At 38.0% G+C, this 16,660-nt stretch overlaps 1 protein-coding gene across 1 annotated transcript in view; it reads right to left on the minus strand.

Annotated features, from left to right (window-relative positions):
- Window positions 1-16,415, minus strand: part of SACM1L (SAC1 suppressor of actin mutations 1-like (yeast)) — a 21,294-nt gene extending 4,879 nt beyond the window's left edge. Inside the window, exons 1-14 of the mRNA XM_017734486.1 lie at window positions 16,320-16,415; window positions 14,655-14,729; window positions 12,626-12,753; window positions 11,612-11,761; window positions 10,302-10,361; window positions 8,676-8,709; window positions 5,958-6,059; window positions 5,114-5,199; window positions 4,835-4,921; window positions 4,334-4,402; window positions 4,164-4,243; window positions 2,581-2,673; window positions 1,024-1,052; window positions 1-9 (exon numbers count right to left, since the gene is read on the minus strand). The exon at window positions 1-9 is cut by the window's left edge and continues 107 nt beyond it. Coding sequence (XP_017589975.1) covers window positions 1-9; window positions 1,024-1,052; window positions 2,581-2,673; window positions 4,164-4,243; window positions 4,334-4,402; window positions 4,835-4,921; window positions 5,114-5,199; window positions 5,958-6,059; window positions 8,676-8,709; window positions 10,302-10,361; window positions 11,612-11,761; window positions 12,626-12,649 — 823 coding nt within the window. The 5' untranslated portion in view covers window positions 12,650-12,753; window positions 14,655-14,729; window positions 16,320-16,415. The remainder of the gene's footprint in view (window positions 10-1,023; window positions 1,053-2,580; window positions 2,674-4,163; window positions 4,244-4,333; window positions 4,403-4,834; window positions 4,922-5,113; window positions 5,200-5,957; window positions 6,060-8,675; window positions 8,710-10,301; window positions 10,362-11,611; window positions 11,762-12,625; window positions 12,754-14,654; window positions 14,730-16,319) is intronic.
- Between the last annotated feature and the right edge of the window lie 245 nt (window positions 16,416-16,660).

The raw sequence follows: 16,660 nt of genomic DNA on the forward strand, positions 1-16,660 counted from the left end.
ACATACAACACATGTATTTAGAGATAACAGGCCATATAAACCACATGTTTTCACAAGTAAATATCCTAGCAACCAAAATGCAATTGTCCCGAGCATTTGATGAGTTCTCAGCCATGTCTTCGAACTTTGATGCCTCCCTGAATTCTTCCCATGCTGGAAAACAGCATTAGTGGATGAACATTGAGCAATCTCAGGGCAGTATTCACTCTTACATTCAGAAAGCCAACCAGCAATATTGAGTTATATGCCAGTGGTAAGAGCAGCTTCTGGTGCGAAGTCAGGGACACGTATTTTTTTCCCCAGTTATTTTAGTGTCCCAGCTCCACAGATACAAAGATCGTTAGCAGAGCCTAACAGCAGAAGTAACCAGATTTGTTTACAACTGGTCACCCAGTTCAATCCAGTCAGCAATGCATGAAAAGTCACCTAAGTTGTCAGGCACAAATCTTCCAGAAAGGTACTCAGATTTTTTAATGCCACTTGGAAAACATGGAAAAATCTGCTACTGTCACATGACATTCTCTCCATTATGTGAACACGTGGGGGAACCAGATATTCCCTCTTGCATACGCTAATTGTTACCTCAATCTTTTTAATCCACTAAACCAGGTGTTTCCAGTAGTTGATAACAAACAGCTCATTTTAAGTACTGAATTGCACACATGCATTGCAATACTGAGCTGGTAGAACAAATATTCCAATCTATTCATCAACTGGATGTGTGAATGGGACAGAACTACGCCTGTCCTGCCACAGCATGAAACTTCAGTTGTCTACAGACTTACAGATGATCATCTATAGATTAGGTTACTCCAATATGTAATTATGAAGCCTAAATGTGGACTAGCATATGATCCACTGTTGAGCATTTTAAGATTATCAAGTCTAGAGTGATGCAGTACTACAATCAGGAGCCTTAGAAGCACATGAATTTACTTTGATTAATCTTGTGTTGTCTTTTTAAGAGCCATTTTCATCATTCTTGAACTAGTTTTGTTAAACCATGTTTTACATTGTTGCAGACTAAAGGAGACAACAACAGCTGTGAAATCCTCCTTTTCCCCCCCGCATTTTGCCTACAACTGGTATTAGGATAAGATAGTTTGTTATTATCCTAATTAACTAGAAATGTCTGTTCTTAAATGCTGCATCTCCTATAGCTGCTCTAAAAAATTCAAAAACTAACAATAAACACCTCCACAAACCCAGCTCTCCTTTCTGACAGATCTTCCACAACTGGATTTAGCCTGCAGAAAGTAAGAGCTGTTTACCTCCCCAGGGCTTGCAAAACCATTTTCTACGAAGATCAGAACTTAAGACTTTTCTGTTCCTATTTAAGCAATAGTCATTACAGATGAAATAAAACAAGTTAAGTTAGATCCAGCCTAATCTTGAGAAAAAGTCTTCAATTTTGTATCTTGTTTTAGAGATGAATAGCTTTTTTTTTTTTTTTTTTTTAAATTTCAAAGAAACCTGGTTATTTTCTACACCTCCAATGGCAGCTGACAGTAAACAAGTTATGGGATTCAGTATTAATGCTGAGAATAAAGGATCCTTGCTGTGTAGGAAAAACCTGAAATCTTATTTCTCCTTATTTGAGGTGTTCAAAGTCAGTTTATTGATTAGGTCTTTATGAGTTTTTAAGGCCTTTTTTTTGCAGTGGACAGAATATTAACTATAATCTGATTAATTTATATCATTCCCATAGCCATCACTCCAGGTAAGAGACTTCATCAAGAAGACTCCTGTTCTAGTCCATACCTCACCTCATTTTATTTTGTTAGGATGGACTATACCACTGCTAGTCTTGTAATGTTTTAGCTGATCTGCTTTGTGCTTTAGGCACAAGACTTCAGGAACAGGAAGGAAGCAATCAGAAAAGCAGAACAAAGTAAACTATTTCCCTAGCAATCCACATGTCTACAAGTAGCTATGACCAAAAACACACTTGTGGGACTAAAGATTTAAATTGATTTGGACATTTTGTGTATTTTTATATGACTAAAGAAAATGAGCATTTGTTTCCATTTGGGTTACTTATGTTAGCAAGGGCTAACAATCAATGCCAGTGCAAGGTCTGGAGCCACAACAATGCGTGTGTTAGAGAAAACATTTTTACAAACGCCTGTGGAAGGAACATCCAGTGTTGTACACTAGGTGGCAAAACAGTCTGCTGTCAACACCACCTGGAATTACTACTGGATGAAAGAAAAATATAATCTAAGGAGACTTTCTTTTAAATAGCTCCAGTTACATGCATGCTCATTTCTTTGTCTAGCCTTTTACCCAGCCTTACAAAGGCAGCTCTTGTCACAACTCAGGGTTGCGGCAATTCTCAGACCCACTTTACTGAGAAGTAACACGGGCTCTACATCTTACCCCCTACCAGGTCTCTAACCTTGCACATGATATCAGCAAGACACCAGAGATATGGACACACTAATGCACACAAATGCATCTTCTTCATAGAAGATTACACGTCTGCATTGCTGTGCCTTAATGCAAGACAACAGAAACTTTGAGGAAGTGCTCTCATTTTAACAGCACAGAAGTGAAAGAACTGCAGAACCTTACCTGAACTCATCTTGCTGTTCTGCTAGTTGATCCATCAAAATCTGAAGCCGATCCCACCTCATCCGACTGCACTCTTTATGGAAGTCAAATGCCACATATCTGTCCAGAGACAGAAGCATCTTTTCAGATTACATATGTACTGCAGTGAGGGTTTACAGAAAACCCTACAGCAAAAGGCTGATCTATAAAAGAGGTAGTGGCAGAGGATTTGTTTTTCTTTAGAGATGACTTTCAGCATATCTGGAGATTTTGTCAGTGCTCTGTAATCTCATGCTCCCCTCTTAGTGTGAATGGTAACACCATCTAAAATTATTTACAAAATGCCACTAGTCTGGGGAAGCAGACAATTCATTTCCAAGTTCTATGTTCCCATTCTATGTTCTGGCTAATATTTTTCCTCCAGGAAGTACAGAAGGGATATGAATCTTATTTAATGTCTTTTTTTTTCCCCACCAGGATTCTTTCATTCTCTGTTCACTTTGAACTAGAAACAGGTGCTGAAATCCAACATTCTTTGCTGGCATAATTCCCTCAATAACTCTAGAAACCTGAGACAGGTTCTGTTTAAGCAGCTAGTCTAACTGTCGTAAGAAAATTAAGCAGCTACTGACTTAGAACAAAATTTTAACAGCAAATTTCTGGCAAGAAGTGCTCTAAATGAGTGGTGCTTTATTAATTAAACATTTGTATGTATATGTTTGCTGTGATTACAGGGCATTACATTCCCCCCCTCAAGCATTCATAACCCAAAAGTTATTTGACAAGATTTCAGGACTATGCATGAAGAAAGATGGTCTATACACACTGAAACAAGTAACTGAAGACTCGAGTTTGACTCTGGCAGGTAAACGCCATCAAAAACGATTAACAAAGAAAGTGGATTTTGGTAGTAATAGTAAAAAGGGGCTGCCAAACACCACTTTTGAACCTATACAGAACATCATCAAAATGCACTTCCACATAATTTCACATCTTTGTTTCCACCAGATGACTTTATAGCAAATATGCACAGAATAAAAAAAGCCACAGCACAGAAATTTCAAGGATAAGGTAGACGGGCAAATATCTGTGCGAGTTGGATGCAAGCTCTCCCTCCAGAAGTTAATGAAAGCGAGCACAGACAGGTTGTAAAATTGTGTACTGCACTCACTATTCCCACAAAGAGATGGAACTCCTCATAATCCAAGTGCATTCTCCACTCCTGGCCCTTGTTACACTGAGCTCCAGGCATTTAAACTATTTGTTCCCCTTACTGTTCCATCCTGTTTTGCTCACACTTGACACTCCCTCACTAAGTTAGCAATGTAACCAAGCCCTTTTGCCAGAGCTAGCTCTACAGGGCATGATTTTCTTTTTCCTAAAATGCAGAAGACCTCCATTGCATACTAAGACTCCAATACTGGCATTACCATTACCTCTGAATTTCCTTCTTTATTCTGCCTGTCTGATCTCTTAGCAAGTTACTCCACAAACATAAAATGCAAACAAATCAGAGGGTTGGTAAAGGCCCCCAAAGAACTGACCACTCTGTGGGTCTCAAAGGCAATGCCTAACATGTAACACAGAATGTATCACTTCATGACATGTACCTGACCATTCCATTTGCCATGCTGTTGACCATTTTCGAAAAGGTTTGTTCAAGAGGCTTCTCTGAGCCTTTTTGGTTAACCTGGGAAACAGGAAGACAGAGACACAGAATTACTTAAAAGCCTGCTTAAAAGAACAACCACTTTTTCAGGAAGAACAAGTGAAAGCATACCAAGTTGACAATCATTTGCTTTCCATAGCTAATTATTTGTGAGTCAAAATGTCTTTGGAAGCCATCCATCTAGAAGAGAAAGGAAATGTGTTGACAGATGTACACTATTATTAAGATCTGTGCTTTACAAGAAATCTCCATTATAATCTGACGATTCTTATAACTAAGTGCTTGATGTTCTCTATTGTGCCAATACATTTCCAGTTTCCTCCTCCCAGTCCATTCAGTTCTACACATTAAACATGCTGCAGATAAGGAGTACTGTACAGCTACTAAAACTGCTGCAAACTGGATCCAAAGAGAAACGACCCCCATTGATGTCTGCATTTTTTTTCAGCCTCTGAATTCATGATAAGAAGTACAAGGTTTCTTGCTTTTTTAAAGAATAAAGCTCAATCCAGTATTGTTGATTTTTATTCTTCTGATTACAGTTTGCTACCCTATCACACAAACATGAGCCCAGTAACATGTTAAAAACCCAGGACACAAACACTCACATACATGATTTACTGACTTGCTGATCTGTGGCTTTGGTTTATACTTGAGGTTTGGTCTTTGAGACCAGAAAAAAGGAATAGATCCACGGGTCTGCAAAAAAATGGAAACGGTTTTAAACAGCAGAATTTAGAAAATTCACTTGACATTTAAAAATAAAGCAGACTGGTTTATTTTGTTAAACTAATTCAGTCTGTTAAGTTTTATTTGCATATCTTATATATTCTATATTTAAGAACACAGACAGAGCTATCCATGTATCTATGTTCCTTACAGTGACTTTACCTGAACAAAGGATGCTTTGCTCCCCTTGTAATGCACAATTTGCTCTGTCTCAACAAAGTTAGCAGCGTGCCCTTCTGAATCAATACCTGTGTAGGAAAAAGACCTTGTTAGCCAAGTCAGCCTGGCTGCAGAGCAGTGTCAGTGTATACATCAGCTAAAGGCTTCCTTCCCTTCCCTTTTAAGTCCTCAGAGGAAGCACAGAGCTGCCTGACAACGTAAAATAAAACACACCCTTGGTAAAAGTTTAACATGATCTGCACTAAATTTAAGCAGAACTGTGCTTCTTCAAGTTAACACATTTTGATACTTCTAGCACTAGACATTATCATTTAATATGAAATAAAATACCAGTGCTCTGACACCAAAATATTCACAATTCTGTAACAGTGGTACTGCAGAAACAGACTAATTTCTTTAAAAGTATGTATTTTGGGACTAAGAACAGAGAAAGTAATTTAAATTCATTTCCCTGTTTGCTTTTTAACTTGAAACAATTAGAGAACACCACTCAGGGCTCCCCTGCCAGCACCAATGATGCTCTTAGCTGGATTTACTGCTAGACCAAAAGGGCTATTACACACTTGCATTTAACACCAATGAAAACAGTCACATGTTGAAGATCATTATAAAATTTTTGCAGTTATGCCTTAGAGACATAAAGAAGAGTCACTTTTAATAAATGCCAGAAAGTGCTTCAATTCCTAATATTTTCTTTGGAAGAAGAACCTAAGACAAACTAAGCAATTTTTTTTTGCAAGCCATTATACAGCAATTATTCAAAGGTAACTCACATGTGCAGATGGAATACACATTATTTTTGAAATAAATCAATTTTCTCTTTTACCTCTTACATAGTAGCGTACGCCAGCCCTGAAACAGCTTCTTCTGGAAACAAGCAGCCAGTCAAAACACTTGCCATTAATAGAACAAGAGTGCATAGTGATAACTGATGACCAACACTAAGGAAAAGCCCTGACATTTCATTAGGATATTTTTACACATCAACAGGTAAGAAACATCAAGGAACCAAGAGACTACATTCAAATAAATCCGTAAACATTCTCACCCCAGCAACATTAAACTTGAGGGACAGTAACAATATTAGGATCCACATGCAGATCGCAAAACAACACTATGGTGATGTCACTGATGGACAGACATTAAAACTACTGTAATTTTCAGAAAATGTGAGTCTGAAGAAGATTATTCTGGGTTTTATGGTCCTAATTAAAAATTAAGAATCCATCTCATCCATAATTTTATTAAACTACCCTAACAGTTTCTTGCCCCTATTGCTTTTAAAAATTAACAACTACTTGAAAAAACACCTCTTCAAAATTTTTTCCAGGCTTTTAGAAGAGTAAGTATCTTGGGGGTATATACTTTGCACCCATAAGTGCAACATACATCACATCTACAAATACCAGAACTAGCAGTAAAATTGACTGGCTTTCAAATCCATATGAAGAAAAAGAGAATGAACACACACCAAGACTCCAGTGTGAGCTTCTTACACAAGAATGGTTTCCTGCCCAGGCTGCAGACCCTGCCAAATGCACCTGGGACTAACCAACAAACAGGGAAAATGGCAACTAATTTCAGTTTTAGCTTTGTTTTGTGCTGCTTATAATGGCACTTATTTGGTCTGCAGTGAGCTATCAAGTCTAATGGAGACCAGCACTCACGAAAAATTTCTCAGGGTAGATTCACCAGCTTTCATGCTTTGCCCCTAAAAACTGAAACCCACCACTTCAAAGCAAGCGAAAGGCCAAAATGGTCAATTTTTTGATTAGTGTACTGCAGTCTTCTCTTTGAAGATACTTTGTCTCAAGTAAAATTTAGGTTCTGCATCTATCTATCAAATGGGACATAAAGCAGCTGCATCACACAAGCACCTCAGCTATGTTAAAGAACACACTGATTTCACACAAGTCATCTTGATTTCTGTTTGTATTTATGCAAATACTGTTTGTAAACAACCCAAAAAATATAATACAAATTCAGCCCATCCAGAATGTTCTCACAATTTATAAATTAAGGCTGAAAAAATACCCATTCCTCTGTTTTCCTGGAAAATTACTGCCGGGCCCTCCCCCCTTTAATTCAACACTTGTATAGCCAACAGTATTCTGCAAGAAAGGTTACCTCTAACTGTAGCTGCTTAGCAATTGTCAACCTCTTTTCTGCTGACAATCTGTCCTCACTTAAAATGACAACTTGCTATTAGCAACTTCCACATACACAGAAAAGGACAAGGCGGAATTTACTGTTCTTTAGAAGGGCTTTTGATTTGGAGCAGCAAGGGAAATACGAAACATAGTTTTGGGCTTTAGGTGATCAAAATCTCAAGTATCCAAGTCCATTATTTCTCATCCCTGAAGCACTAGAAGCCCAGTACACATAGTTGAAAAAAATGTATTTGGGTTTACATGGGGAGTGGGGGAGGAACCTTTTATATTATTGAAATACCTACTAGTGGCACTGTAACAGTTCTGCTTAGGGCTCTTCCTAGCATTTTTACCACTAGAAATCCAATTTCTTCAAATTCTTGAGTTCTCTAAGGTTTTGCTGTAATTCTAATCTAACCAAACATTACTTATGCTAATTATTTATATAGTGAAAAAACAGGATCAAGGAAGGTGTTAATTGCAGTCTGTCAGTTGTTAATTGCAATTTACCCAGAACTAGCAGGATAAGGATTAGTGTGTTTCGACAGTTCCCTTTTTCTATCTTCCCTTTGTCTCTCTGCCTACTCCCACAACATTTTCCATTAAATGAAGCCACAGGAAAGAAGGACTGGAGATCTGCCAGCTGCTGACAGTCCTACCAGATCAACCAAATCCATCTGGAAGCCATTCCCTGCACACACCTGAGAGGCCTTTGCAACAGAGGAACAAAGCAGAACATGACATGAGTTGCTCTGTCCAGTCTTGCCAGTCCTTTTCACGCTGTCTGTCCAGGAGCAACTACCTGGGACTTACTGTTGATCACACACTGCCTCCAGAAAGCATTCAGCTCACTTGCAGCATTCATCCCTTCTCAAAAATAAACTCATGACTGCTTTGCTAAAAAGGCTGTTACCCAAAGTGTTGGTGCAGGAAAAGCAGCTGCCTAGGAGAAGCATCCCATGAGCCTTCAGAAGAACTTCTTATCCTTTTATTCATCAACAGGAACATCCATAAGCACTCCTTCAAGTCAAAACTGTTCTCCCTTATTTTGTATCTAAAGTAAACGCATCCTTACAGCAAGATAAAAAAGTACTGAAGCTGATGTAAGAGCATTTGCCATATTAATCTTAACCTTCCCACTGAAAGACAGTTATGCAAACCATGCCTGTAAAATGAAATACATTAAGCCTTCAAAGCAGAATATTCAAGGGCATTAACACACAAGTGGGCTATCAAACAATATGTAACACCCATACATGAGCAAACCACAACTTATTTCTGACATTGTGCTCTATGTTCTAATTGCCAATGTAACAATAGAGCAGCCTCAGCAGCAGCCATTTTGCTCTGGACTACCCATATCCAGCACTCAGTTTTACAACACAAAAGGATACATCCATGCATCACTGGCGTAGCAAACCTATGGATCTGAAACACACAAATACATGTTAAAAATATTAAACACTAGTAGCCAAAAAAGATAAGCGAGTGACTATGCTTTGCCTAAGGGTGTTGTGATAGTTTCATATACTTTATATCATTTACTTTTTGTTTAGGGTGAAACATTCCTTTCTGAGAAAAGAAGTTCAGAGAAAACAGCAACATATGTAATCCTCATTAGCAGGATGAAAAAGGTGAAAGTCTAATCCTAATTAAGCAGCCTGGACAAAAAGCAAGCTGCTTTGTCCTCCTTATACATAGCATTTACTCTCCTACAAGCATGCCAGATATAAAGCAATACTTGCTGAAAATCTTTTGACATGGTGTGTTTGCTTTACCTTCACAGTAGGACATATGCAGAGATAGTAGTTACAGATGCCTTCAGTAAGATATATTTTTATTGTGACTGATACTCAAAACGCTTGTTCCAGCTTTTTTCCTATCCTGCCATTCCTGAATAACTTAATCTTTCCAGAAAATTTTAAAGTTCTCTAATACTAGAAGTCAGAAATGCCACACTTCATTCCCTAAAACTGTTCCTGCTTCAAGCCACCTGTAATCAATGTGAGGGGAAGTGTAGCCTAAAAAACCAGTTATCTCCCTTTTCAGCTTCTGTGTTTTGCCCCCTACATCTGTTTTCACTAACCAGCCACACTTGGCTTTCCTTTGCTGTTCCCACCACAGCTTCTCTCTCATTTCCCAAGCTTTATCTGCATAGCACTACGCAAACTTTACACCCAGTCATATGCCCCTGGAATATGCACAACAGTCCTTCTCTAATTCATATCTTCACATTCCAGAAGCACTGCACAATCCAGCCTTTTGGAACAGTGCTGTCTAAAGTAACAGCACATCTCCACAGGTTACCGAGGCAGAAATAGAAGCCATGCGTCATTTGCTTTGATAAATGCAAAGTACTGATGGAGAGAGGAGGCTGCTGTAGTGCAGGCAATTCAAGGAGTTTAACAGACAGAGGATGTCACCAGTAGGAGGGAGCTTAGACAGTCTGGCCATTAAGGTGCCACAGTTGTGGCTTATGGTAATGCACTTGTATTTGCTGGACTAAATGAATTCAAAGATTACATTGTGCTAATCTTCATTTGAAATAAACTGAAAGAATCTAAACAGTCAGTCTTACTATTAATTACCAGCTTTATGATCTATTCACTAGGAAAATGGAATTTAAACTGCACTCATGGAGAATGATGTGAGAGAGTCTTAGAAAAAAAATTATGAACTTGCCTATACCCAAAAATAAGTAGCTAAACTTCAAAATGCTTGAGAAGCATATGCTGTGCACTGTAACTTCCCCTCTGGTTTATATGAGTAGGTATCTTCACAGCACAGTATCTTCAAATACAGACACTTCCAAAAAATTAGCTTTCTAGAAGTACTACTGAGGACATCGACAAAGTTGGAAGTTTGAAAGCAGAAGACTCACTGTGCTAAACTAGATGATGAATAGCCACGTTATACTAGATTCTGGCTGTCTGAAAGAGACAGAATTACAAAAAACTGTTGCATACTTATAGTAAAAGCATATTTGTTCTCTATTAACTTAATCATTATGAAGTGTTTACCTCTGGTTGAGCAATAAATTCTCTCAGAAGGTGTCCATTCCATACAAACCGTGGATCTGCCTGCAGCAAGAAAAAAGCCAACATGCTTTTAGAGACAGTCAGTTCTGTTTAGTTCAACATAAAGGCAATATCATAGTATCCATGTGTCATGCAAGTTTAGGTGAACAGGTACAAATGGAGATGAAGTTCCCTTCTTTCATCAGTAGCCTTCACATCCTCAACTAGAAATCTAAATAAAGATTGGAGAGAACTGTTCTTTTAACTATTCTTAAGGGTGTTGCCTGACACTTCTAAACCATTAACAACTGAGCTGCAGAACATAATGCTTTGGTGCCCCTATACTGGGGTTGTTTCCTTCTACCAGTACTGTGAAAAAATAACAAACACAAATATCAAACAAAAACACCCACACACAGACCAGACTTCTCTTGCAGAGGCAAACTGGAAATGTTCAAAATTGCCACCATCCTTTTGATAAGCCATTATACTGCAGCCATGGGCATATGAAATTACACTGAAATAATCTTAACCATCCAAGATCTGAATTTACTTGAAATTGATGCCTTTTGACTGTACTTTGCCTTTCAAACAACCTTCTGAAGTGACACAATTTTAAGGCAAACCAATCCTTTTGTGTCCTTGCTCTCCCTGGCAAGAGCACCGCCAGAGCAGCATTTGATGATGCAAAACAATCCCCAAATATAAACATTTTTTCCAATATTAAAAAACCAAACCAAACCAAAAACCCATCAATATAGACACAAGAGAATGTCAAGCTCAAATTGCATTTAGCTGCTGTCTTTAAGACAAAAGCAGCATACTAAATTCATGCTTCACACAAAAAATTGGAATACTTTAGACAGAATACAACATCCCAAGACTGACAGCCATAAAACCCACAGTTCTATTCCAAGTTATCCTTGAAAAGAATATGAACACAAGTACAATTTATTCCACTTTGGATTCCTCCCCCCATTCCAGGTCAAAGGAATAACTTGCTTTCTCACAATTTTTCTGCTTAGCTCCTTCTTATTGTAATTAGAAGTGTTCAATATTAGAGGCAAAAATTTAATTTATTTTGGATTTTTCAAAATCCATTTAAAGTAGATCTGCCGATCTGGAAGTGTGACATCACATCAGAACAGATCCCTAGAATATGATACTGCTCACAAACTGAGACTTGTGTGAACCAGTGTGTTCAGACACAACCCATAATAGCTTGGATAAAACACTGGAATCATTTAAACATCATCTGCATAAAACTGACTGGCAATTTCCAAGACAGACACAAAGCAAACTCAAATCCTTACCCTCTCTAGAAGGCTCATTTCCTGGAACTCTGGGCTCGTGTTGGCCAGCCGTTGCAGGGTGTGTGTTAGGTCATAGGTTGTTGAGAAGTAAAACCCGTCCACGCTCAAGACATGGTTAAGCATTGATAAAAACACTTTATTGTCCTGCAACTGTTGAGATGAGGGAAGAATAGAAGAGCTGTCATATACTACTATCAAAATATTTTCCTCTTGTCAGCTACCACTACTTTTTGAAGTGATGAGATGAATTTTGCTAGTGCTCTAGCAATGCATGACATCATCCAGAGATTACCATACAAGATGGAAAGCATGAGAGTGCAATTCTGATACCAGTTCACTGATAACTTGCAGCTAGCACACTGCAACCAAATTCTGCAACAACAGTGGAGAGCAGAGAACAATATTCCTGTGAGGTAAATAGCTACTGATTTTAAACTAGTTCTAACAACTTGCAAGCAAAAGGGAAGCTGTTAGTTTCCCTGAAAACCACTCAGTCAGTCAAAAAAAAAAAAGGCAAGATGGCAAGACAAAAGAATAGTTATCAGACACTAAGTTATAATTTGTATTCTGGTTCAAGTTCTGATTAACCTCATTCCTTTCCTGAAAAACTATCAGATTCCCTTCCAGCTCCATTGGTTAGACACCCTGACCTGCTTTTTATCAATCCACTACATATCTGTTTTAAAATATATTCCATCTTTCCCTCCCTCAAAAAAAAAAGTTAATTCTTCCCTGCTGGGTAACTATGTAATTGAACAATTCCAAAAAGAAAGCAAGATAGATAAGATGACAGCAATGCAGTTTACTGTAGGGGCTGTCAGAAGAGTAAACGTGTGAGAAAGACTTAACAGAAGCACTAGGAAGGGTGTACCATCTTAAGAGAAGCAAAAATGCACATCCATAAATAGATGATATTCTAAGTTACATTAATAGCTTCATCAAATTAAGCTCCTGTGGCAATGAACATTAACATACAATAACATTCCTCCATACTCCCCTAATCAATGTACCTACCTGAATATCAGTTAAGTGCAGCATGGTCTTTTTGTAGGAGAGGATGTCAAAGTCTGTTGCTTTCCAGATTGCATGACTGAAAATCTCACCTACTTTTTTCTTTTTTGTTATTACAATAAGATATGTGCCTGTAAAGCAGAAAGAACAAAGTTAAAAAAAAACAAAACAAAGAGCTGCATATATTAAGAAAAGCAGCCTATAACTGTATCAGAAAACTGAAACCAACAGAACTTTATGTCCTTAAGTGTAGCAAAAGCACACAGGGCTGGAGCAAAAGCAAAATGTACTTGCTAAGCCACCCACTTCTCTATGTCCAGAGACCTTGAGCTACTCATTAAATTTAAGGAATTTTAAAAAAAAGTGGACAAAATAAAGTGTCACCTACTCTTACTTCTGATCAGAGACAATCTGAAAATCTTCAGGTTTGCTAACTCAAAAAGAGGCCAATGCTCTTGAATGTGGTTAGAAAAGCACAGAGCAAGTCCAAAACACATGAAAGGAAGCATGCTTCAAAAGCCAAAAAGACTATTCAACTTATCATGAAAAAATATTCCTCCTAACAGGTTCAAAACAGAACAAAGACATTTGGGTGTCTGTTAGCAATTTAAGTCAGGAAGTTTGCTATTTCCCTGGTTGCTTAAGTAACGAAGCAAAAAATCCACCTCATAATCATGGACAGTTCACTCAGAGCAATTAATTTACACTCACTGGTGACCACAACATAACCTTATTTCTAAGCATAGCATATTTCAGTGTCATCTTGCTTTTGAAGGAAAAGTTTACTCTTAATAGTGCAACAGACAAAGAATATTTATATATGTTAAAGAGGCTGCATTGCTAGATACAGGGCTGGTTTTACAGTTAACAGCAGTGAACTGCCTAATAACACTTAGCTAAACATTTAATTTAACTGCTAACATCTTTACTTTGACAGCTCTACGCTAACACTCAGTGCAAAGCTCTAGAGGGTAGAATGAAAAAACCCCAAGCTTTTACATATTCTATATTTTATTTAATATTCAGTCAGATGAATAGCAATCATTACTGAGCCTGTAAACTGCCTTTGGGGCAGTTCAGTTTTAAAACAGTCAGCGCTCATCAAGTCCCTAAGACACATGTATCCATTATATTACTCTTACTCTGCAAGACCCACATCTCTTTAGAATACGGGCATAGAAAACTCAGCAGTTTTAAGATCCTGTCAGAAGTCACTGCATTCAACACAATCACCCTTTGCTTCAGTTGAGAATACTTCAGTGAGTGATCTTTTATCCTTTCTACACATGGAGATTGCATTCAGTATGTATCCTGCTTATTACATAATTTTTCAGACTACTTCAGTCTCAAACTCTACCAAAATCTACAAAAAGGATTGTTGGAGCAGCAATGCTCACTTTCCTGACAGCTTACACTTTATGCATCAGGTTTATTTGCGGCAGTGGCTGCTTGGATATGACCACTGAGACACTTAGAAAACGGAACAACTTATTCTTACGTTATCCTAAAACTCCCTTAACTTAGAATTGGTCCCATCCGCCCTTCTCCTTTTCATGTTGGATTTTCTCCATATTTGCAGGGCAGTTGCAACACAATCATTACTTGAACAGCTGCATCTACTTGTCTATCACCCTGTCACTCTCAGCTATTTGTGTACCGTGATTATTGATTTAAAGTCAAGCTTCGCAATGCAACAGTCAACTGTTGCACCAAATCCTGCAGCTAAGATTAAAACAGTTACAAAGAATAAGTAGATGAGGTTCTTTGCACTCGTTTGAAACGCATTCCTTAAAACTCAAACAACCACCAGTTAACCCTACCTTTAGAGCACCTCCTGGTTTTAGGAGTTACACAAACATTCATGATAAAGTAGATTTGGATGCCTCCATCCTCTACAAGCCACAAGGAAAACTTATCATTCTGATGAAAGTGCAACCTCAGATACTTGCAAATACTATTTTTGCCTTTAGAGCTTCTTTAGCAATCTATTTTGTCTAAGTGTTTTTAAAGAGCACAGTTCTGTTCTCCTTACCTGCCACCAACCGGATTGTTCCCAATACACCAAATATAGGCCTCGTAACAGCCGAAGGGGGAACATCTTTTTTAACTGAAAAGCAGAAGAAAAGAACATTTCAGACTGCTTCTTTCATGACTGTATTGGAACACTACTAAAACTAGGTTTCTCCACCCTTCCTGGTTAAATCAAGTTTTGCTACAGTGTTAAATATAAGAAACAAAGCATCAGAATTTAAAAGCCTCATGGAGGTTTGGGAGGAGGACCTGGAATTCTAACCCAATTTCTAACCAATTTCTCATGTTTAATCAAAGCTGTCACTTAACTGAATAAATTCAAGCTTATTTACATGATAGTATAGCAAGTAGACTCCTCAATAATGTATTGTCCTGCCAGCTTCCAGAAGCTTTGTTTTGAAGCCAGCAAGACATAAAACACAACCAAACCATAAGTGCTTGTGCCTCCCAGGTCTGGTTTGCTTCTTCTGAGCCTTGGTCTACTTCTGTCTCTACCTCTAGTTTTGCAGGCTCTCTCTGCAAAAACTACCAACAGCAGCATACACGTGGCAAGGGACACAGTATTCCAAACAACATACCAAGAGATCCAAGATCCAAAAAGTATCCAAATATCAATTAAAAGTCTTAGCATGTGTAAGTTTCATCAACCTACACTTCTAAAACAACAGAAGGGATATTAGAGAAATCTAAAGAAACCCAAAACACCCCCTAGAATGAGGCATTTTCCCAGAACTCAGAAAACTGGGAAAGGAAACCCTTGACTCTTGCTTTGCTTTAGACACCCTTGCAGGTTCATCTGATAAAACACTAGTAGTGAGAGAGATTTAGACTAACAAAACACTTGGGATAACAATCTTTACAGTTTTGAAGGGACAGTTTTGCAGGAGAAATTGAGATAATATACTACAATTCCAAAAGTATTAGTGGGATGGGCACACTATTCTTACATTCGGCTTCTTATACAGGAAGTCTAATAAAAGAGAGAGAATGACTGCTTTTATATTACTACTACTGTAGCATTTCTGTCGGTTTGGAGATTAGTAATACTGTGGTGCCAAACTCCTAAAGTATCAAAAGGGAAGTCTCCCACTGCCTTCATTTTACTGTTATTTAATCAAAGTTCATTGTTTCACATTGTTTAAAAAATGAAACTAAAATTTTCAAGACATCAACAGGCTTAAGACTACTCCCAGTGACATTTGAATCCAGATTTGCAACACAGAACAAAATTTACACCATGGGTTTTTTACTGTTGCTATTTCTAGAGGCTTTATGAAAAGTCAGGTTTCAGTTTTATATAAAAAAAAGCACTGGGACAATTTGGAAAAGCTGCAGAACCCCAGTGTTCAATCCTTCCCCTGTTTGATCTTGAACTTCTAGCACCAACCCCAACTAGATTGGATGAGTCAGCTTCCCCTGTTGTGATGGACAGTCTTACCAAAAACAGGCAAGCACTATCACCCTGGTTACCCACAGTGAAAAGGCATTTGAAACAAAGCTCTCCAGAACAGAATACAAAGCACTGCTTTAAACAGTAACTAAAACCAAAAACAATTATGTCAGTATCATCTCAGTAAGGTTCTGAAGATCTTTTTGGACTCCTAGAGCAAAACAGACAGAAAGGACAGAGAAGACTGTATTGAGAAATACTGGTGAGGAGAGTCACCTGTAAGAGTGACTTCTGTGGAGACTCTATCAATAGCAAGCACATCATCTGCTCCATCATCACAGGCTTCCACATAGAACTTCTCTGGCGTTATATGTCTTTAAGAGAATAGAGAGGAAAAAGGAATTAGTTTAGTAAAACTTACTTTGGGTTTGTTTATTCTTTACCACCTGAAGACAGAGCAATCAATTTTACACCTTATTTCAGCTGCAAAATAACAAAATTCTCACTGGATTGCTTCCCAACAGCCACTGACGTTGACAGTGTGGAAAAAAGAAATACAAAAAGTAAATCCAGCTCATCTGTTATTGCAAGTGTCATGGCCTGTTTAACAATCTTAA

The sequence above is a fragment of the Corvus brachyrhynchos genome, unplaced genomic scaffold (genome assembly GCF_000691975.1).
Source record: "Corvus brachyrhynchos isolate BGI_N302 unplaced genomic scaffold, ASM69197v1 scaffold94, whole genome shotgun sequence".
Taxonomy (NCBI): Eukaryota; Metazoa; Chordata; class Aves; order Passeriformes; family Corvidae; genus Corvus; species Corvus brachyrhynchos.